Genomic DNA, 23,487 nt, shown 5'->3' with positions numbered 1-23,487 from the left:
TTTGTTCATGGTGGAATCAGGGTTGCTCCCCATTCCCCCTCCTCCCCCATTGGGACCCTGGGGACGGGATGGGATCGAGTGGTTCTAATGGGGGCCTAAATTGTACATTTTTCATCTTCTTTGAAAACACCATTGTGGATTTAAACCAAACTTGGAAAGTGGCATTCCTTGTAGGGGAATAAGATCTCAATGTGTTTGAACAGGCACCATGCTACCCTATTTGGGACCCAGGGGGACCTAAACCTCCCAAATTACAGAATATTCAATAATATTCTTATCTTTATAGAATCAAAAGTGATAGAGCTTTAAATCTTTCCCTCCCCCCCCCCAAACTGCAGAGTCCAACTTTCTATGTATATAGAAAGTACTTGACAGGTGTTCTTACCAGTGTGCAAATGGACAACAAGCCCCCATGCAGCTCTCATATAGCTGCCCCCTCTCCACCCCCTCCCAAAGTCTCCAATATTCTGTGGTAAGAGTCTGCAAGAATGCATGGAAGGTGGACTTGCGATACTCAGGTGAGCGCGAGACCCCCGGGTCTCTTGTTATGTAATTATTAAATTGGTACAATCACATTTTATTTATTTGTATATTTTTCATATATTACGCTCAATAAGATAGATTACACTTACTTGAATGCACTTGGTTGTTATGCACTTGTATCTTCTGATATTGATACTGATGTTATATTGTATATTTCTAGTATGTCTACCATATCAATGTACCTATTATGTCTATGTTTATTGCAATATACGTGCCATTATTCATTCTATGATTCTACCAATGTAATACGTATGCATACAAACAAAACAATTTTCCAAACTGAATTGAATTGAATTGAATTGAATTGAATTGAATTAAAGGTATATATGTGCACCAAGTTGTTTTCTCGCTATGACGTTTGTCTGCAACTGATGTAGTAAAGGTACCAATACACTGTACCGTATGTCCCCCCCCCCAAAAAAAAAAAATACAACGGGGCCCTCCGCAATGATATCTTTAAAAATAGTGAATCAATCTAAATACAAATTCAGGTTATGAAGCTATAACTCATTGCCCACATCTTACAGAAAACCCCATTCGATTTGCTTCAGTGGTCAAAGAGAAATGAGGAATTTTGTAGAGGATATCGGGAATCTCTTCCTTCCAAATTCTGTCTATTATTCACACACAAGAGCATTGAATTGCAAAAATTGGAAGAATCAGACTCATGACATGCTTTACAACAATCCACATTTCTCTGTGACCGCTTAACCAAATTGAATGGGGTTTTCTGCAAAATAGAGCTAAAATATCATATTTTAAGACCCTGAAGTGTATAAAGGAATTCATCATATTGGTTGTTATCAATGCGAAAATTCGATTGTAATTTTTGGGGCGACTTACTGCAGTATGTATTGGGACATACTGTATAGTTCGACGTAGTTCTTCCACTGTGTATGTTCACTGTTCCGGATCGACGAGTTCCTTACACGCTCTTCTGATAGTGCGTGAACATTACAGATGATACACAAAACCTGTTGTCTTGATACAGGGGGAAATAGTTTGTTTAAAGAGACTCAACAACAACAACAACAAAATCAACAACAATAACCCCCCCCCCCCCCAAAAAAAAAAAAAAAAAAAAAAGGTGAGGTTTTGGTGCTGGTGACGCCATGTTGTTTCAGCGTCGACACATTACCCAGGTGAATTTTGTTGGCTGATGACAAATTTTTGCAAAAGTTCCGCCTGTGAAGGAAAGCATGACGTTGGCTAGGAGAAAGAGAATGTGTGTGGACGACTTTGAACGAGATGCCAAGCAGTTCATCGAACCAATGATGTACAGGTATTACCAGGGAGGTGCCGATGAAGAGATTACCCTACGCGACAGTCGTGAAGCGTTCAGGCGGTATGTCAACAGTAATCATTAATCTTATTCATCGTATAAAGCGGGGTTCCCACTATCGTACGATATATTACGAACGCCACGATTGGACATTCGTAACTGATCGTGGAAGTTTCGTTGAACTCGTCTGAAATTTCACGTTTGGATACGAGGTTATGCGAGTCAATACGTGTTGCTTCGCTTGGATGCGATATGGTCACGATTGGTCTATTTCAAGCAATACGATCTGTCACGATCTGGTCTCCCGTTCAAATACGATCCGATAGGATTGTCCCGAATGAGTCCATGATTGGTTCCGATCTACCACTTTCATTACGATCGGGATCCCCGATTTGGTGCCTGCAGCGACGTTTTGATTCGTTCCAATACGAATACCGCGAACTACTTAATACGGGCTGTTGAGATAAGATACGATATCTGTCACGATCGGGATAAAAAACGACCCCCATTTAAGGTGCGATTGGACCTGAATGGGGATATTATATCCCGGCTGACGATGAATTTCATTGTTTCCTCAACTTCTGCAGAGTGATTAGGCCTACTATCCACAACCATTGATGGTGGCAAAGGTTGACAGGTTGAGGATGATGAGAACGTGACCTTTGCAGTACTGCGAATGACGATTACGTTATCATTAGATAGAAAGCATCACCTAGGCCAGCCACAACCTCAGATATTCCCTCCTCTAATTTAACCTAAAGAAATTAATAGATTATTGAATCGACGTGCTCATCCCCCCCCCAAAAAAAAAACCCGAATACACAAGATCAAATCATTGCCCCATCTTCTCCAGAAAAAAGATCAAGACAAATGTTTTCACCTTTCTTTGAAATACAAGAAGAAAATATGATGAAATTAAAGCTAAAAAAACGAGGATGGGATCTTTTTGAATGCTAACATAATATGTGTTATATACGCTCAATATGAGAAAGTTGGCCGAGCTGATAGCATTGCTTGTGTGTTTGATATCATATTCGCATAGTATGTATCATAAGCATTTTTATTTCAAAATGTTGTTATCTCTTTGGGTATTGAAAGTTTGGTTGGTTTGGCTTGATTTATTGTTTTATTTAACAGTGTTTAACAAAACCGACATACACACACACAACAGAAAGGTAACTCCCCTAAAATGATATCACTTTTTAACCAAAAAAAAAAGTCTTAAGCAAATTTATATCGCAGGGGTATTGCTACACTTATTGACTAACTTCTATGTGAAAAATAATGACAGTGATCTTTATAGTCATGAACGAGTGACCTTATAACCACGACAATAGTCACTTTTCAAAAGTCACAAAAGTTACTTTGTGGCAACGGCGTAGCCAGGATTTCATCTTAGGGGGGGGGGGGTTAAGTCTGCGAGGGAGCGAAGCGACCGAGCCCGAGCGAGCAGAGCGAGCGAGGGGGGAGGGGGGGAGGGTGTGGGAGGGGGGTGTCCCCCCTCCCACGGTAAGAACTTTTTGCATTTGGATGTTGTAAATGGTGCAATTTGATGCATGTTTTTGCGCGTTTTATCGACGTGAAACAGTCCCACTTGTTTATGGTGGCAACTTATTTTGATGTAGATTATTATTGAACAATTTGCCTATAAAATGGTATAATTTAGATACACTTCTTGTATTAATTCTTTTCACTGAATATCATGAACGCGACTGAACCCGAGCGAGCGGAGCGAGCGAGGGGGTAGGGAAGGGTGTGGGAGGGGGGTGTCCCCCCTCCCACAGTAGGAAGTTTGTGCATTTTGATGTTGCAAATGGTGCAATTTGATGCATGGTTTTGCGCGTTTTATCGACGTGAAACAGTCCCACTTGTTTATGGTAGCAGTTATTTTGATGTAGATTATTATTGAACAATTTGCCTATAAAATGGTATAATTTAGATACACTTTTTGTATTAATTCTTTTCACTGAATATTATGAACGCGACTGAATCCGAGCGAGCGGAGCGAGCGAGGGGGGAGGGGAGGGTGTGGGAGGGGGATGTCCCCCCTCCCACGGTAAGAACTTTTTGCATTTTGATGTTGCAAATGATGCAATTTGATGCATGTTTTTGCGCTTTTTATCGACGTGAAACAGTCCCAATTGTTTAAGGTAGCAGTATATTATTTTCAGTGTAGATTATTATTGAACAATTTGCCTATAAAATGGTATAATTCCAATACACTTCTTGTATCAATTCTTTTCACTGAATATCATGAACGCGACTGAACCCGAGCGAGCGGTGCGAGCGAGGGGGGAGGGGAGGGTGTGGGAGGGGGGTGTCCCCCCTCCCACGGTAAGAACTTTTTGCATTTTGATTTTGCAAATGGTGCAATTTGATGCATGTTTTTGCGCGTTTTATCGACGTGAAACAGTCCCACTTGTTTAAGGTAGCAGTATATTTTAGTGTAGATTATTATTGAACAATTTGCCTATAAAATGGTATAATTCAGATACACTTCTTGTGTTAATTCTTTTCACTGAATATCATGAACGCGACTAAACCCGAGCGAGCGGAGCGAGCGAGGGGTAGGGGAGGGTGTGGGAGGGGGGTGTCCCCCCACGCTGAGAACTTTTTACATTTTGATGTTGCAAATGGTGCAAGTTGATGCATGTTTTTGCGTGTTTTAACGAGTTGAAACAGTCCCACTTGTTTAAGGTTGCAGTATACTTTAGTGTAGATTATTATTGAACAATTTACCTATGGTATAATTTAAATACACTAGTCTTCTTGTATTAATTCTTACACTGAATATCATGAACGCTGTCTGTTCAGCAATCAAACAGAAAAAGCATGCACACGAGGGTGTAGATAGGGGCATATCCCCTACCACACGAAGGTGATTTTGCGTTTTCAGACCTGAAATTCAGCGATCTGGTGCAAATTTTTGGTGCAATACTTTTTCATCGAAGTGTTAAAATCACGGAATTTAGCTCTTATTCCGAATGTGCACCATCTGTGCGTATGTATAAAGTCTAGTGAGGTAGAGCTTAGGGGAAGGGGGATTCCCTCTCCCGCTCGCGGAGCTTTTGCGTCTTTAGAATGGAAATAAAGCGATCTGGGTATAGCCACAGTCTACTTCTTTGCATGGCGGGGGGGGGGGGGGGGGGGGGCGAGCAGGGAGAAGGCGTGGGCGAGTGTTATCTCCACCCTTCCCTTCCGATGGAGCTTTTATCTCTTTAAGGTTGAAATTGAGATATCGCGTATATTTGATGGAATCAACATTTGGCAAATCACAAAAAAAAAAAAAAAAAAAAAAAACTGATGGGGGGGGGGGGGGGCTGAGGGAGGAAAGGGTCGATTAAAAAGGGGAAATTCCCCTTATACATGAGGGAACCTTCAGTTTTCGGAATATAAGTGATAAGTCTTGTGCACTCAGAATTATTCAGAATTTGTTTGTAAATCTAAAAAGTGTACTTAGCTAGGGAAAGAGGCACAGAGGGGGAGGGTTTGGGAGGGGGATACCCCCTTCCAAGCACGAGAGATTTTGCATATTTTGAATTGAAATTCAACGATCTGGTGCACACTTTGAGTGAAATATTAAAAAAAATATATCTTATTTGATGAAAGGTCGGAAAGGAGACCCGCTTCATGTGCATGCATACAGTGTACACGCATTTTTTTTCCGCCTCCCAAATCCCCGGTCCAAATCTTAGGGGGGCGACCGCCCCCATCGCCCCCCCCCCCCCTGGCTACGCCAGTGCTTTGTGGGGTATATGGAACATTCTGCTTCTGTTGGATGTTTCAGTGGTGTTGTTATTTTATATTTCATTGTGCCATCCGTCCCTTATTCAACCTCGCGGAATACAAAATATACGATTGGCGAGTAAAATAAGGGCAAATGTGCAAAATAAGCAGAAAGAAAGTGAAAAAGTCGATCCCGATCAACACGATTAAGAAGCACGATTTAATAAGATTTGCTGCGTTTTGATACGATTAATGACAATCTGATGCGATGATCGCGATCAAAAATTAATCGTGTAAATCGTAGAAAATTTTTGAACCGTCCAAAAATTTTCTACGATTAACGCGATTGCCACGATTGACCTCAAGATTTGATACAATCTAATACGATCTGATAAGATCACCACGATTGCTTCATGATTAAGACCACGATTTTAATCGTGGCGCCAATCGTGATAGTGGGAACCCCGCTTAATATCGGTGTGGATTTATGCACCGCTCTTTAAACACGTTATTGGTTCCGCGGGGCACTTCACTATAATGAGCTGTGACGGAAAAGCACTACATGAATGAATAAGGGGGCAGTATCAATCGATAATCAGTTGATGGCAACTAATTCTTAGAGGTAAAATATATGGGACTGATGGGGAGCAGTGTCGTCTGCTATTGCACACGTTGCAGATGTTCAGCTATAATGGATCCGCAGAGTGGAGACTGTCGTCTGCTGATGACCTGACTCCTTGTAGGATGGAGTGAGTTGAGAGAAGAGGGCAGGGATACCCTGTTGGGTATGAGGTTGGAGTGAGGATTTTTGGGGTGTGTGCATGGCATGGTGGAAGGGTGGATGAGGTGTTCAAACGGGCTTTTCAAGGAATGGTATAGTTTTGCCTTAGATGGGGCTTCAGGTTTTTAACTTTGTTTAGTGGAAAGACTATGAGAAACCACTATTTCTTATGATATGAAAGAGCATACAGTCCCATTAGAAGAATTCAAAACTTATTTATCAAAATCTGTTTTGAAATGGGTGAGATATACAAAAAACAAAGTGGTCCTGATGAAGGTGGGTCGATATTTATATCTTCCCTTTTTAGATTGCTATCAGTAAGATCAAATAATCTTCACACTGTTAAATTCGAGCATCTTTACATAGTCGACTATATGAACATATTGTGAACACAGTGTGGGACACTGTGTTCTTCCCAAGAGGGTGATGATGAGTAGGGTGATGAGCCTATGGTACCTAATGAGATACCTGGATTGGTACAAAAGAAGTTCACGGTTATGTGTACATAGGTCGGATAGAGCCTAGGTGTAAGAGCTCACGCTGAAGTTAGCACGGGAAGTTATGATTTGAATAATTAGTCCATGGGCAACGACCAGATTTTTACGATATTGGTACCACTTAAAGGGACAAATGTTGCTTTTGCATTTTGAAATGGTATGTATCTGTAGATGATATTTTGCTACGATAGCAATTCCAGAGAAGTAGCTTAGTCTCAGTATCAGCCGTTAACCCTCATAACTCCAAATACCTTTTTTAAGCTCGGTAAACCATGGAGGGCACAATCCGCTCCCTCTATCATTTCAATATTTTTCTATCAATATTGCTCTGAAATGTGGCACATTAATGTAACTCAAGACATACTCTACAAAATGGCACCATCAAAACTTTTCTTGGAAACCACAGAGAGGGAGCAATTTGTCAAAATACCAGTACAAAGAAAACAAAGAGAATTCCATTAAATAATATAAAATTAACTTATTTTAAGACTTATGTCGGGCAGTCAAGGCGAAATTGCAACTAGTTTTTGCTGTTGATTTCTATCTAGACATATATAAAGACACATTTGAACTTCATTTTAACCTTTTCGGAGCATTTACAGGTCCAAATCTTAAGAAAATGGTGTTTACCACAGAAAAAATCAAGACAAAACACAAGAGGGCGCTGTAGTTTTTTCAAACATAATTGAATACTTCCTTTGAAAGTATAAAATTTTATTATTTTATGTTGTGAATACATAAAATAATAAGTAACAAGAAGCTAAAAAAGGGTCAAAATGTGAAACGGAACTTGCTTATGTTTATTTGTTGCCATGGTAACCAAAATACTTTAACACTAATTAAACATATCTTATACAACGTATATGCGTAATAAGTTTTGGGAAACGACATCAAATTTGGAGGTGATCAGACAATATATCAAACTTAAAGTGGGCAAAATTTACAATTTTCAGTATCAGCGGAGCACCTCTCTCTCCAAATTTTTGCTATTTTGGAGATAATAACAATTCATCCACTGTCACATAAACAAATGCGAGGGAATCCCCATTCCACACACGCGAGCTGTTGCATTCTTCGTGTTCTTAGAGTTGTTATTCAACTATGCGATCAACACTTTGGAGAATATTTAGGGGAAAAGAGTGAAAAAAAACACGGCATTTCAAAGGACACTATCAATGGCGAAATTGTGTCTGTCACCTTTTGTCAAAATCATATACTATATTCGTAATCAAATAATTCTGTACCACTCCAAATAACCAACATTTCGATATCATTTTGACATAGACACCTCAACAAACAACTCCTAAGTACCAAAACGTCAATAGCGAGATATCTACATATTGAGCAAAATTAAGAGCGCAACGAGAGATACCAAAACATCCTTCTTAATACTTATAATTCTGCAAAACGGGTGAGTTAATGTTACTAAATATACGAAACACTCTTCAGAGCAAATTTACTTCGACACCTAATGGAAAGGATAAACTGACAGGAAATAGGATAAATAGTGCCATGATAATCATACCAAACTATAATTTTACGAAAAACGAACATTAATTTTAATTCAAACAAACTAATGAGCAAACACAAAATAGGCACGCAGATGTATATTATGGACGTTAATCGAAAAGAGAGAGTTTTGGGGCGGCTTTGTTCAACTGTCTTGTTTTTATATACGATTTTCGATATACTGGGGAGCAGCAAATCTCCGCAAATGCAAATAGAGCTATGTCGACGGAGCAAATTAGTGCTTGTTGCAGAGTATTGTCAGAATTTTCAGAGCAATTGCATTTTGGTAGAGTTTCATAAGTCTGGAACAGGGAAGAATTATTATAACGATCCCCTCTGACACAAGGTATAAAAAATTTCAAGTATAGATACCGAGAACAGATAACAGATAGAATTGCTGAATCGAAATTACTTTGCTCCTTGCCATGCGTCATGCTAGAATAACCAAGTTGCGAGAAGCACAATTAACAACCCCTCCCCCCCCAAAAAAAAGGATAATTTCTTCAATTGTTGAATGACTTACTCAATATTTGATAAATCATTTGAAAATGTGATGTACATGTAAAAAAAAAGTCTGGTTTGGGGGTAAAAGTCCAGGAATGGGAATGGACAAAACCCTCCAATTCCCTTGCTGTATACAACCCATATGAGGTACAACCGCGGTCATTTGCTGGTATCAAGATCTGCAAATACCTTTTTTGAGGCTGTTATCTAACTTTATATATAATGGAATTTACATCAGTACTCCGCTCTTCCACTCTGTATAATCTCATCATTTTGAACTGCCATCTTTATTGTGATTACTCCATAATTCCAATTTTCATTGTTCTTCCAAACAGGAAATTTACTATCACTTATCTTATTATAATAATATGTAAGCCTTGATTAAGCTATGTCTTAAAATTATTCATTGATTCATTAGTCACTCATCCAGATGTAGCCCTTGAATTGGCTATAAAACTGTATGAAAACAACCTTGAATATTGTTAGTTCTTGCTCGGCAAAAGATATGAAAATATGCACAGTGGAATGTAGCAATTTATCGTGAAATAAATTTCCATGGGTATTTTAGCGAGAAAATGAATGGCAATGAATGATAAGAAAATACCGTTTTGCGGTAACGTCTCCCATTCCATACATTTTTTCCTACATAAAGAGAGGTACGGTACCATGTATAGAACAGCATTTGGATATGGCCGCGGATGCCTTGAACGTAGACTATCATTCCACAGAGAGATACACCGCGTTCAAAACAGCGCGCTCCGTAGAGACCGTGCTTTATCGTTCTGTGTATAGTCTCGGTTCAGACGCGTGGGCTGATTATTAAAGCCCAGAATGCATTGATTAAAGACTACATTTTTCATGACTAAGCTACTCATTTGGAATTGCTATCATAGTTTGATACACTTATATATCCCTAACAAACAAAACGGCACCACAAAGGTTTTGTCCCTTTTGGTGGTACCAATATCTGACCTGGCCCATGGACTAAATATATCAAGACGTGTTCACAAATGTCCCAAAGAAAACGTCCATGGAAGAGTATGTGTGACAAGCTTGACTTAGTGACGAACCCACACTGTCACTTCGATTTAAACATGGACCCTACCATCCATGATTTAAAGTAGGCACAAGCAGTGGAGATCGAGTGGGGTGAAGAAAGAATTCGAGGTAATGTTGACTATATAGTAGTGATAGATTCACCCTATGCCAGTCCCCATTGACATGGTAAGAATTAAAGTCTGACAGCACAAACATCTTTTCCATTAATTTTCGTTGTCTCAATAAGTAAGTTGTGTTCGTCTAACAATTTGTCAAACCAGCAAGAGTCATTGGCTTCTCTCGCGAAGAGTAAGTACTTCAGTAAAATTGTCTTAACCAAAGGGTATTGGCAAATACCTATGAAAGAGTCGGGCAAAGCCAAATCGCGTTTGTTACACCACGGGACCTGTAAGTTGGCCAGTATCAATTTCGGTATGTGCCGTCTGGTTTGGTGAGTGCAGGAGCACATGCAGCTCTAGTCTAGCTTCTGGACTCTTTTTACTCGTAGGGGTGATTCAGTGTACGCGACAAGACGTATGAGGGCGTGACACCCGAGGATTGCGATACGCCGAGAAGTCTCTCGATTATCGCAATAAGAAAATTTGCGCCCTCTCTTGGTTTATCGCACCAAGGAAAAGGGGACGGAGCCCAGACTAATGCAGCTCTGAAGAGAGTTCTGAAGAATATATCCCTCGTAGTGAATTTCATGGAGATGATATAATAGTTCATGTAGAAAGATGGGAAGACCATTTCAAAATTTTGGGGGCAGTTGATCGCAGTTCTGCTCTGGCTACGAGAAGCTAATTTGGTTACACGTGGGACGGTCCCACAGCACAAAGTGCCCTATTGCATTCAGCTTATTGAGTAAATCTTAAATTATTACTGAATTTCTTGTAGGGCATGGCATCGTGGACGGGGAAATCCATACTATTGGAAGGCTTAAAAAGTCATGGAAATGCAGAGACCACAGACAGATAAACAAGATCGTTAATTTCTAGGCTCGACAGAATACTATAGGGATTTTATCCCTAGTTATGCCGACATACATGACATAGTATGCCAAGCTCACTTCTTCCTTTTCTTCTTCTGGTTAAGTCTTAAAGGTCTCTATTTTCCCATATTTTAATGTCAATAAATGCATAGCCACTTCTTCATATTTTGTAGCTTGCATACGACTTTGTCGAAATGTTTGTTAAACAATTTTCAATCTTCAGATATCGTTTCCGACCCCTGGTTCTTCGCGACGTCTCTACCAGAAATCTTTCGACCGCGATACTGGGTCACCGAATCGCCTTTCCCTGCTGCATCTCTCCCACGGCACTCCACAAGGGCGCTCATCCTGATGGGGAGGTAGCCACTGCGAAGGGTAAGAATTAATAAACAGCTTTCATCAGCGGCGGTCCTTCCAAGTTATGAGCGAAAAGGTGCACAATCACTATTTTATTGTCGGTTTGATAAATATCCAGAAAGATATCATAAACTGATCTAAATTAATGATAGACCCCTTTTCTATCACTGAAATATGAACCCTGAGAATTGTCAGTCATAAGATAATTGACAAGAGCTTATCATACGTAGTTTCGTTGACGTCGATTGCTACCCGAGTGCAAACAGTACGTGAACAAGACAGTAACTATGTTCTACGGCGTAACGTCATTGTGTGTGTGTGTGTGTGTGTGAGGGTGTATGTGTGAGGGTGTATGTGTGTAAACATACTCGATTTATATGCCATTTGTACCGTTTTTATGTTCATGTTACACACAGAATGGGTTGATTTATGATTGATTTGATTGAAATCAATAAAATATCATTGAAAAACATGTTTTTTACCGTTTTTATGTTCATGTTACACTCAGAATGGGTTGATTTATGATTGATTTGAATGAAATCAATAAAATATCATTGAAAAACAAAAAAAAAGTGTGTATGTGTGGTGACGGATGACTACAGTCTGGGTCTGCTTTCTCCAGAAGGGTTAAAGGGCTGATTTCACGAACGATTTGCGAAAAACGCGAATATCTAAAATATGGTATCAAAGTCCAACAACCGTATTTTAATCTGCAAAAGATCGCATAACCAGCGCAGGGTTCGAAATCGTCGTCAACATCTACTGTTCGTGGGTGTCGATTATAGTTCTGCGTGAATTACCAAAAAAAAAACCAAACAAACAAGGAAAGATATTTCTTGGGAACATTATTATTATTATTATTTATTTTTTATTTTTTATTTTTTTTTTTGGGGGGGGGGGACAGGTCCTACTGGGTAGTTATTTCTCATGATTTATTCTCTAACATGTCTTGAAAATCCTTGTAATATGCGGTCGACTTACGCAAATCGGTCATTATTCGTCGACAAAATGACTGAGTTATCGATTCCAATTATTACTATACAATAATGCTTTGTCCACTTTTGTACTTGAATTCCTTCCGCACGCCATTTGCAGCGGCTGCATCGCGGAACGTGATGATGTCACTGAGTTGTGCAGCCAATGTCCTGCTTGAAGATATCGCTCAGGCCACGCCCACCGGACTTAAAATGATGCAGCTGTTTATCTATCAGAACAGACAAATTTCTGAGTTACTCGTTCGACGAGCGGAGAAAGCCGGCTTTAAAGGTATAGATCCAGTATCGTATTTTACAGTTTACTCCTTTTGTATACCAGGAACTTTGGACAGTATGTACTTTGTAACGTATTTTCTTTAACAATCAACAATCACAACAGACCAAGGGTTTGGCCTACGCAATGTTCTCTACTGCGAATGTTAATACCATAAAAGCATATCGTCGGTTGAGAATTAGAAGGGCGTTAAGTTGTCTGGAATACATGGTTTTAGTGGCAACCGCCCTTCAATATCAATCAATATCAATCAAATAAATCAAATAATGAGCATGAAACGAATCGTGACACCAAAATGTCTCGATTAATGTATCACTGACCTGTTAGTTGAGGTAGACAAAACTTATCCAACAGTTACTCAGTGCATGTCCTGGTTCAATAATTACAATCGTTTTGCATGCATAATGTATGTTTTCCTTGTTTTATGTATGCTATTATAGGATTTAATCCAGTACAAAAATTCCCATCTTAACCTCTTTTTAATGTTTTATCCTGGTATTTGCTTTTGATACCCTGATGCACAATTATATGAGTGAGAGAAAAAGAAATGGTGATTTTATAAAAGAGAAATAATGTGTCAACATAACAAGCAGATTATGAATTATTGTATTCGGATTGAAATCAATTCTGCGGTCAGTTACCAAGCGTTTCAGCATATAATCTTGATTTATTTTCTGTCTTTCTTTTTTTCACGAATAATTGTTTCAGCATTGATGTTGACTGTGGACTGCATTGTACACGGAATGAGGAGGGGAGAACATGAATACAATATACGCCAGAAGACCAGAGAGAATTCAGCTTACGCAAAGCTTGAGTAAAGACTGTATTACTTTTTATTTTTTTTAAAGATTAATTATCAAAATGCTTATTGATGTATAACCCAGCAGATGACTATACTGTAATATTATAGATGACATGATTTTGCAGAGAAGAAAGCAAGAGAAAGACGATTCACTGACATGGCTGAAGAAAAAAATTCATATGGAGCAAAATCATAAGAGCAAAATAATGAAAATGAACTTTGTATTACCAAAAAAATAAAGGATAATAGTGTTGGTAACGCACTTACATAGTAGAGGGAGAACGAGACGATAAAAGAAAGAAAGAAAGAAGAAAAAGTCACCTGTATATTATCGGTGTAACTACCTCTCTGGGTGTGACCTGGTATTTTTCTACAGTAGGCATAATGGGTAAAGATTATTATTATTATTATTATTATTTTAAATAGTGGTGTACTTCGTGATCATGTACATATGTGTTATCGAGTATTCTTGTCTGGCTTTCCTGTCTCCACATTTACCCGAAGTCATACCAACTTTGTTATTTCTTACAAGATATAAGTCTTATACTAAAATTACCGTAGATTACACCATTGATCATCGTGTCCTTTGAAGCGTGATGAAAAAAGTAAGAATCCCGCCATGAAACGAAAGCAGGAGCGGATCCAAGAATTCCGTAAAGGGGAGGCGTGTTTGCAAAATCAAAAGGGGGCGCAAGGACCACCTTTTTTTCCTTTTGATTTCTTTTGTTTTAACCAAAAGTAAAGAGAGGGCGCGCGCCGGGTGCCGCCCCTCCCCCCCCCCCCCCCGATCCACCACTGGAAAGAATTATGTTACTTTGCAAATATTGTGTATTATTTGGATGATATGGAAACAAGTATAATATCTGGAATGAAAGAATCTTACGCATACGAGTGCGACAATATCCTTAATAGCCAGGTGAAAAATACCGAACAAAGGAAGAAAAAAAAAAAAGCCGAGCAAAGCAAGGTAAAGGCCTCGGAAAGGTGCTACATAAAAAAAAAGACACAGCAGAGATACTATCCCCATTAATGCCTATGGCCAACAATAGACAGACCTTGCACTCCGTACAAATAAAAAAAAAAGAGAGAAATCACCTTGATTCGTAGATATTGGAGGAGTTGAAAATAATGGAGAGCTTAGTCGAGGATGTTGTTTTTTCCCCAGAGGTCCACATGAATATGCCGCTCCTCCCGCACTGCAAAGACATCGGTGTTAGATTTAGCACCACGGGTGTTCAATCTAATTTAAGTAATTTGATGGTGATTTAACACCATGGGTGTTAAATCTAACACCGATCAATTTTCAATAGAGGACCATACCCACAGGTATAGAAAATATATGCTGTGTGGTGTTGAAAAGTGTTCACCTGGCACGTCGTGGTGTCAATTTGACACTGTAGCTGGTGATAGTTATGACACTGCGTTAGTGTTAATTCAACAATGACACCCATGGTGTTGATTTTATATTGCTGGTGTTAATGCCAATGGTATAACACCCGTCCAGCTTCAATAAGAGACCATATCAACTGGAATTACTGCGGTGTAAATGTGTTTACACCTTTAAAAAAAAAAAATCAAGTACTTTATCTGAAAATTCTCGATTGTCTTGTTGACGTTCAAAACCAACAAGAAGAACATTAACTAAGAAACTATTCAAAAAACAATTTGATATTTCTAAATGACACCCGGAGGTGTTAATCTAACACCATAAGTGAGCACCAGATATTTCACACCAGCTCGGTGTTTCATATTTAACACTGAACCTATTGTAGTGCGAAGTAACAAATAATCACGTTGTCTCACTCAGGTGACAAATTTGAATAAATCTTTTTCTGAGAAGGGATAAAAAATGAAGATGATATTTGTTGAAGGCCATTTATCTTTTTTTTCTCCAGAACGCAATATTTTGTTCTTTTTTTAAAATTTCAATCCTTTATCAATTGACACCACTGATAATGATTTGCTATAGGTGCGTCAACATGAACATGATTGAGGAAGAAGTACGCAGCGCCAAAGCTAACGGCGATAAATTGCTTTGGGACTACATGAGCCGAGTCGACAGCTCAGCTACCTGGGACGACATCAAGTGGGTCAAACGCATCTCATCCATACCGGTGGTAGTGAAAGGGATTCTTACAGGTGAAGAATGGAATCTGTCACACTGCAAAAACATCGGTGTTATATCTAACACCATGGGTGTAGAAAGTATGTTGTGATGGTGTTGGAAAGTGTTCACCTGGCACTTCGGTGATGTTAATTTGACACAAGCTGTGATATTTTTTACACGGATGGTGATAATTCAACAATGACACCCATGGTGTTGATTTTATATTACTGGTGTTAATGTCAATGATATGACACCCTCCCAGTGTCAACAGGAGACTGTCCACACCTACTGGTGTTACTGTGTTGTAAATGTGTTCACACCGGATTTTTTTCCTCCAAAAATTAGATATTTTATCGGAAAGTTCTTGATTGTCTTGTTGAAGTTCAAAATCAACAAAGAGAAGTACAGTACAACTATGTATCTATTCAAAACACAAATTTATATCTTAAAATGACACCCAGAGTTGTTGATCTACACCACAAATAAACATCGGAAATTTAATAACAGCTCGGTGTTTCATATTCAACACTGGACTTTTTGCAGTGCACTGCCAACGTAAAACAAGAGATCCCACTTCATTAAAATTCATCACGCACAGAGCATCATTATTCTCTTTTCATATCCATCTTTGATGAAGGTAGCTTTAGGTGAAAGTGGTTTCACCACATTTGGTCCTGCTACAGTTGCTCGCATGGAATATCTGCTCGTTGAACCAAACATAAATTGTAACCACAAACATAATCCTAATCTTAATCCTCACACCAACCTAAACCTAGAACCCTATTGCAATCCTAACCCTAAGTCCTTGGAGAAAATTTGACCGGTGGGAGCAAATGTCAGGTCACTGTCAGTGGCGAATGCTTCCGAATGTTGCGAATTTTGGATTTGCTAACTTTTCTGAGGAATGTTCGCGAAAATCAGGGTTCGCCTCTGCCATAAGCGACATTTAGCGTCTTTTAGCGATGTTTAGAAACAACTAGCAACATTTAAGCGAATGTTTTCGTAAGTGTTTGTGAAAAGCATTTGGCGACTATTAGTATTAGAGACAGTAATTTTTTTTTTGCGAATATTAGAAACAATGATTACATACCAACTCTTTAGCACTATCTGTGAATGTTTAGGAACTTTTGCTGACCCCTGGAAAACTCGGCATGGACCTCTCCCGACCCCGAGGGTATATCGTCCTCCGTTAATACCTTGTTTCTTCGGTATGGCGACCTACATGGCAAAGTTCTCTCAATAGGTCGATTTTAAACAGTAACCATGGTAACCATAAAAGGTCACGTGTCGGTAGCATTGTCGAAGTAGAAAGAACGTGCAGCGGCACCGTCTTACAACCGTTCGCAAAGACTTACGACTGTTTTGCAAACGCTTGCAACTGTTTGCGGAAGAATAAATTCGGAAGAAAATTTTTATTGAATATGTTCAAAAATTTTTTTTTTTGCGACAACCAAAACTCTTTGCGGATTTTCCTGCAACATTTAACGAACCTTTTGCAACCTTTTACGAACCTTGATGAAACCCCAAATTTCACCAGTGTTTGCAAGCATTCGCCGCTCAGTGAGATACCCCTTAATTATTTCACGTCATGATCACTATAATAATGGTGTATGGGTTGTATGAGTGTGTGTCACAAAGAAGACTATCCACTGTGGTAATGTGGACAAGATTGAAAGACAGAGTGAAGATCCCGAGTTAAAATTCCAACCAGTACACACATCAATGGACAAGACTGATACCAACAATGCCTGTCCGCGACCCGGATGTGAATCCCTTGCAATGCTTGTAGAGTAACGAGGTTGATACATGCTATGTCATTGATAGTACAAAATTTATTATTGACAGCATCTTGAGTGCTTTTATGATTATCATATTTATTTACATCACTTGGGAAAGGAACTCTCTCTTTAAAAGGCGTCCAGAGTTGGAATCAGCTCAAGAATTTTAAAGTCCAGTTTCAAACGGGCTCTTGATGCCCTACAATATTATTGATTCTTTTTTTTTAATGTTATTCAATGTCAACTTATATAATATTTCTTTTGCTTTTTGTTTGTACATTTAAAGTTCTTTTTTCTCTGCTCTTGTAACTTGAGTTATGTTACTCTAACATTGTGGGCAGTTTATATGCATTTAGTTCTTTTTATGTTATGCAAGGAGTTGCAGAAGAAGAGCTTTGCTGACGCAAATTACTGTGATTGGATAAGATAAACTGAAACTGAACTGAACTGAATTATTATTATGTTAATTATCATTATCATTTTATGGTCATTTTTATCATCAACATTGCTATTGTATTCATCTACAGCAGAAGTTATACAGTAGTAATATTGTGTCATTATTGTTATAATTATTGTTCCTGCTGCGCAAACGTTCCCTAGCGCAATAACTATAAATAATCTTATCTTTTCCGTCTAGGCAAGATGGCTCGCGAGGCTGCCGCGGCTGGTGTCGACGGGATCTTGGTCTCAGCGCACGGTGGTAGGCAGCTGGACTCAGCCATAGCCCCGGTTGGTTATCAAATCCATGCAGTTTAGATGAAGGACTTGTCAGAAATAACACTTTTTAGATTATTTTTACGAGTATGTACAACATAATTGTATTCTTAGGGGAAGAAAGTTATGATGTCGATCTTTTTTCATACTTAAATGTTATTTAATGGATATGATAATCTGTAGTTATAAAAGTCATTCTGTGTGAAGGCATTTGAGCATTTTTTTATTTGAATGAATAATTGTTCTGTAATTATACTTTCCTTTTGTTACTGTTTTTTAGTTTCATTATTATCATCAGAAGCTACCGTATAGGTAAATAAAGCTATACTATAATTATCAATATTATTTCTATCTCTATCATAATTTTCATTATTACTTATATTACCATAATTATTAACATTATTTGAATGCCATCGTGTCTGTGACGATATTACTCCACCGTGTTATCGGGTTATCATTAGTAATGACCAGGTCATTGCCACCTGTTACAAAATGAACAATATAGATGAGTAAACAAAACGAAATAAAATGAAATAACAATAATGGTGATGATAATGATAATACAGCTGTAGTTTAAGTAGTTGTAGTATTACCGTAATTAAAGGAGTATCAGTAGTAGTAGTAGTAGTAGTAATACTACTACTAATAATAACAATTCATATTAACATCTTTCTTTTTGTTATCGTCAATGTTATCACTGTTTTTATCATCATTAGATATTTATATTATTATCATCATTATTAGTGTGATATCATTATTTCAAACGTAGTGTTGAATGTATAGATGAATGGCTGTCCAGTGTCAGATGCTAACTTCATCTTAATTGTCTTTCTCAAATCAGCTTGATGCCCTCCCAGAAGTAGTGAAAGCTGTACGTGGTACCGGGGTAGAAGTCTACGTAGATGGAGGCGTGCGAACTGGGGCGGATATCCTCAAGGCACTCGCCCTGGGAGCCCGGGCCGCCTTCATCGGCAGACCGGCGATATGGGGACTAGCATGTGGAGTACGCCTATTTCACTTGCCTAATAGGGTGTAGAATAGGCCCGTTAAATGGATGGTATCGTTTTGGTTGAGACCAGGCTATTCTAACGGGTTTTTCTTGTTTTATTTTGTGAGAGAATGAGAAACCTCTCATGAAATATGAAATAGCATGTAATTTCAATAGGAATTCAGCGTTTATTTGACGAAAAGGGTTTTTGAAATGGCTGAGATATTCAAAACAAAGCGATACTAATAACAAGTGGGCATGGGCGTAAATCCCGGGGATGGGGGGGGGGGGGGGATGGCCTGTACGGAAATGTGATTGTATCATTTTTGTCATATTGCATGACGTTCGTCTTGTTCGTACGCCCGCCTTCAGACAGGTAACTGAGCTGAACAGTATTCTATCTTGTAGGATAATGTATATATAATTTTCTCAAGCGCTCGCTCGCGAAGAAAGTAATATCGACATAAGATATGGTCCAGACGTTGACAACGTCAAATAGCATAGGCTTACATGTAAACATGCTATGAAGCGAGCAACTCGGGACCATCTGCAAATTATGTACGAAAACAAACAAACAATAACAAAAACTATACCGCCATAATTGAACCCCCCCCCCCCCCTCCATTTCCTGCATCATTCCTGAAACGATGATGACTCTGATACATCTATACATCCAGGGATGATATCTCGGGGGGGGGGGGGGGGGGGGGGGGAGGGGCATTTGCCCCGCCCCTACGGAAATGTTTGGGGCAGACAAATCATTTGTCCTCCAAGCAATTCCCGATATGAGGACAAATCTCGAACTTTCTTTATGGAAAATTGGACAAGTACCGCCAGAATTATGCACCGGATCGCTGAATTGCAATCATGAATATGCAAAAGATCCGCTACTGAGTTCCTTTCGATAGACTTTGTACACTTTTGAGATTGACGTTTTATTTCCTTATATTTATCAAAGAGTGTGCAGCGGATCTTTCACTTACAAAAGCTCCCTCATATGCAGCGGCGTCGATGGAGGGGGAGGGGGATGGTTCCCCCTTAAAAGTATTGGGGACAAACAGATCATTTTGCTCCTCCTCGTAACTCCCGAGATGTGGAAATGTTCTTACTTTTTTTGATAGAAAACTGTCTAAATATTTCACCCAAAGATGGCTGAATTTTAATTCTGAAAATACAAAATCTCCCTCGCGTAAGAGGGGGACAGGCCTAACCCCTCCCATACCCTCCCCGTTCAGTCATTTCTACTTAATACACTTTAGATCGACAGATTTCAAAATGTTTCATGTAAAGTGTACACCAGGTCTGTTACTTCAGTTTAAAGAAAATAATGCAAATGTTCCTTGCGTGGGAGGAGATATCTAGATACTTTCAATTAACGGAGGGTCCCCCCCCCCCCCCCCGCTAAAAGAATAGTATACACTTCTGGGATTGAAAATTCCCCAGGTTACATCATAAATGTGTTTACGAGATATTTGTTGCTGCCAGTAATTGCCAGCAGTTGCGCCCGGTGCGCCCCCACCCCCCCCCCCCTTAATTTCCTAAGCGAAAAAAAAGTACAGCTACAAACGGCAGTTTATGGACTGTAAAATATCAAAATTTGCTTGCTTGCTTCGCTCGCTCGCATTTAATCGTCATGCCATTCTCCTGATGTTGCTGTCGGGTAATTGCCAGCAGTTGCGCCCGGTGCGCCCCCCCCCCTTAATTTTCAAAGCGATAAAATATAGCTACAAGCGGCCGTTTTTGGACTGTACAATATCAAAATGTTCAAGCTCGCTTGCTTCGCTCGCTCGCATTTAATCGCTATGCCATTCTCCTGATGTTGCTGCCGGGTAATTGCCAGCAGTTGCGCCCTAATTTCAAAGCGAAAAAATATTGCTACAATCGGCCGTTTTGGGACTGTAAAATGTCAAAATTCATGACCGCGTTCATGATATTCAGTATAAGAATTAATACAAGACGTTTCTCTAAATGATACCATTTTTATAAGCAAAATTGTTCAATAATAATCTACATGAAATGTACTGCTACCTTAAACATGTTGGACTATTTCAAGTCGATAAAACACGCAAAAAAAATGCATCAAATTGCACCATTTTCAACATCATTATGTAAAAAGTTCTCACACACTCCTCCCTCGCTCTCATCGCTCCCTCGCATCTAACCGCTCCCCTAAGATCAAATCCTGGCCCCACTATTTAGTAGGTCTTCACAGTGATGTCGCACAGGCGGAGCAAGAGCTGAATACCACGATGTAGTCATTCAATTATCTATGAATATTTTTTTTCTTACTTTTTTTATAGGAAAAAAATCCCAAAATTTCACCAAAAGTGTGCACCAGATCGCTGAATTTCAGGTCTGAAAATGCCAAATTTTCAAACAACCCCCCCCCCCCCCCCGCTAGGCCACTCCGCTCCCTCGCACAGATATTCAAACCCCAAGTCCCTCCCCTACCCCCATCACTAAATGGAACGATGCCCCTGGATGATTGCTTTACTGACAATAAATATCTAAAGGAAAATATCTACTACGTTATTACACACAAAAAATGGATACTCATATTAGCATTTTATTGATTTTGTTTGGGCATTATTCAGAGCTGCGCTACGTTTTTGAAAAGGGGGGGGGGGAGGTCTAAATCGCCTGTCAGTCAAGAAGAAAGAACATCAAAAGACAAGAGAAACAACAACAAAAAAAGTCTTCATACTTTTAAGGTCTGATTTTCCGGCAAAAGTCGGCTGACAAGCAAAAAACAAACAACAAACAAATAAAAACAAGAACAGAAAGTCTTCATATTTTTGCTGCCACTTCCCTCCCACTTTGCATGGAAAAGAGTGGGACATTTGATCCCTGTAAAGTGTGTGTGTGTGTGGGAGGGGGGCAAGCTTCTCTCCCCCCCCCCCCGTTGCAAGTGGGACCCATCTTTTATTAAGAGCACTTTGTTTTACTTTGTTTTTGAATATCTAAGCCTTTTCAAAAACTGTTAATAACCTATGACTTTTTCTGAGAATGGTATGCTCTATGACATTTCAAAAGTGGTTTCTGAGTATCTCGTAAAAAGCTAAAAGCTCTATTTTCATTTCCACCTATACTACCATCCCTTTAAGTTATGTATTATTCTCTCTGGGGACCTTGTAACGGACTACTTGCACTACATGTATTTCTTCTAAGCCTCACTGAATATCCAATTTACTCACGAAATGTTGTTCATTTTCAGAGAGTGTAGAGAACCTGGATTCAAATTTTGTACTTACAAAATTTGGTATTCAGTATGCTGTGTCAGGCCCGGAGTGTCAGGCAATTATTTCGGGCAGCTTTTGCGTTGTTGGGCGTTTTTAGCTCACCTGAGCCATGAGACTCAAATGTATTTCAGTGTCAAAAGAATGTGTGGTAAAATTGAGCTTGCAATATTCAATGGTCTCGAGACCCCCTGGTCTCTTGTTTTCAGTTGACGTGAGAAATTCTGATAAAAAGAATAGAGTGTCTTGGGTTTCGTGTGTGAATCATAAGGTCTTGGAAGGTCGCAAATATTCAGTTCTCTTCGCCGGTGGAGGCATAAAACCTATCTGTATCATAACCAAGGTACGTTAATCTCAAAGAGCGAGAGAAAAATGGTTGCAGTTGAACATCAATTTTATTTCCGGTTTATTTCCCGGAATGTGGTACTCTTTACAGGGTGAAGATGGCGTGACAGAAGTCCTAGATATTCTGAAGATGAATTCGACCTAGCAATGGCATTAGCAGGTTTGTACACAAACACCTATGTAACCAGAGTTAATTCAATAATTGACATTTTGTCTGTATAATATACCGCCGAATTGCGACGGAAGTAAAAGAAAAGCAAAAGAAAAACAAAACACCGTCGTATGCATCAAGGGGATGGGGTGGGGCTGGGGACAATTACCCCTTGAATTTTCCAAACTCACAGGTATAGTAATTATCAGATAATTTCTTTGTCACTACAGGTAATTCATTAGACAGTAAGACAGTGTAAAGAAATACGCTCCCACAAGGTTGACATGCTATCTGCCTTATCTACATAGGCCTACCTGCTATTTTGAAATGATCGAATTAATCAAAAGTTACTTTTGTTTTCTTTTATGTCTATTTTCATATTCTATGCGGCATCAACCCACATTCTTTACATACAAAACTTATGGGAGTATGATTATTACTTGTATTGTATGCTATCATTGTATGCAGTCATACCGTCTTCGACGGATCTTTATCATCCCTATTCAAAACCAACACCTTTTCGGTTGGGCAAATTAATTCTGCTGAGCATCATTACATACTTTTATTCTCTAAGTTTCAAGTTGTTATGTAGCTGTAACTCGGGAACTTAATTGCGTTTTTATGATACACCATGTATCTCTGTGTATATTTTCATTAAATTGTGTGGAGCATTAAGAATTCAAAAATCTAATTCTAAATCATTCCAACAAGCAATGATTTTTGTCTAGCAGTCTATTCCATATGAAGCAGGAACCGTTTCCTTGATTCATTGCAGGCTGTGCCGACGTTAGCTGCATACAGAGGTCTCTCGTAGCAGACAAAAACTGCCTTTCCCGCCTCTGAGACTTTCTTCTGCTGAGCGACAATCA

At 39.2% G+C, this 23,487-nt stretch overlaps 1 protein-coding gene across 1 annotated transcript; it reads left to right on the top strand.

Annotated features, from left to right (window-relative positions):
- The first annotated feature begins 1,766 nt into the window (after positions 1-1,766).
- On the top strand, positions 1,767-22,612 carry LOC139709311 (2-Hydroxyacid oxidase 1-like). The gene is made up of 8 exons (XM_071621262.1): positions 1,767-1,888; positions 11,095-11,246; positions 12,324-12,494; positions 13,206-13,311; positions 15,269-15,438; positions 17,822-17,913; positions 18,740-18,901; positions 22,559-22,612. The coding sequence occupies exons 1-8, from the start codon at positions 1,767-1,769 to the stop codon at positions 22,610-22,612; spliced, it is 1,029 nt and encodes a 342-aa protein (XP_071477363.1).
- Positions 22,613-23,487: the final 875 nt, after the last annotated feature.

The sequence above is a fragment of the Diadema antillarum genome, unplaced genomic scaffold, assembly GCF_040938485.1.
Source record: "Diadema antillarum isolate AM-2024a unplaced genomic scaffold, OU_Dant_1.0 seq00001425_RagTag, whole genome shotgun sequence".
Lineage (NCBI taxonomy): Eukaryota > Metazoa > Echinodermata > Echinoidea > Diadematoida > Diadematidae > Diadema > Diadema antillarum.
This window is presented reverse-complemented; position numbering and strand designations above follow the sequence as displayed.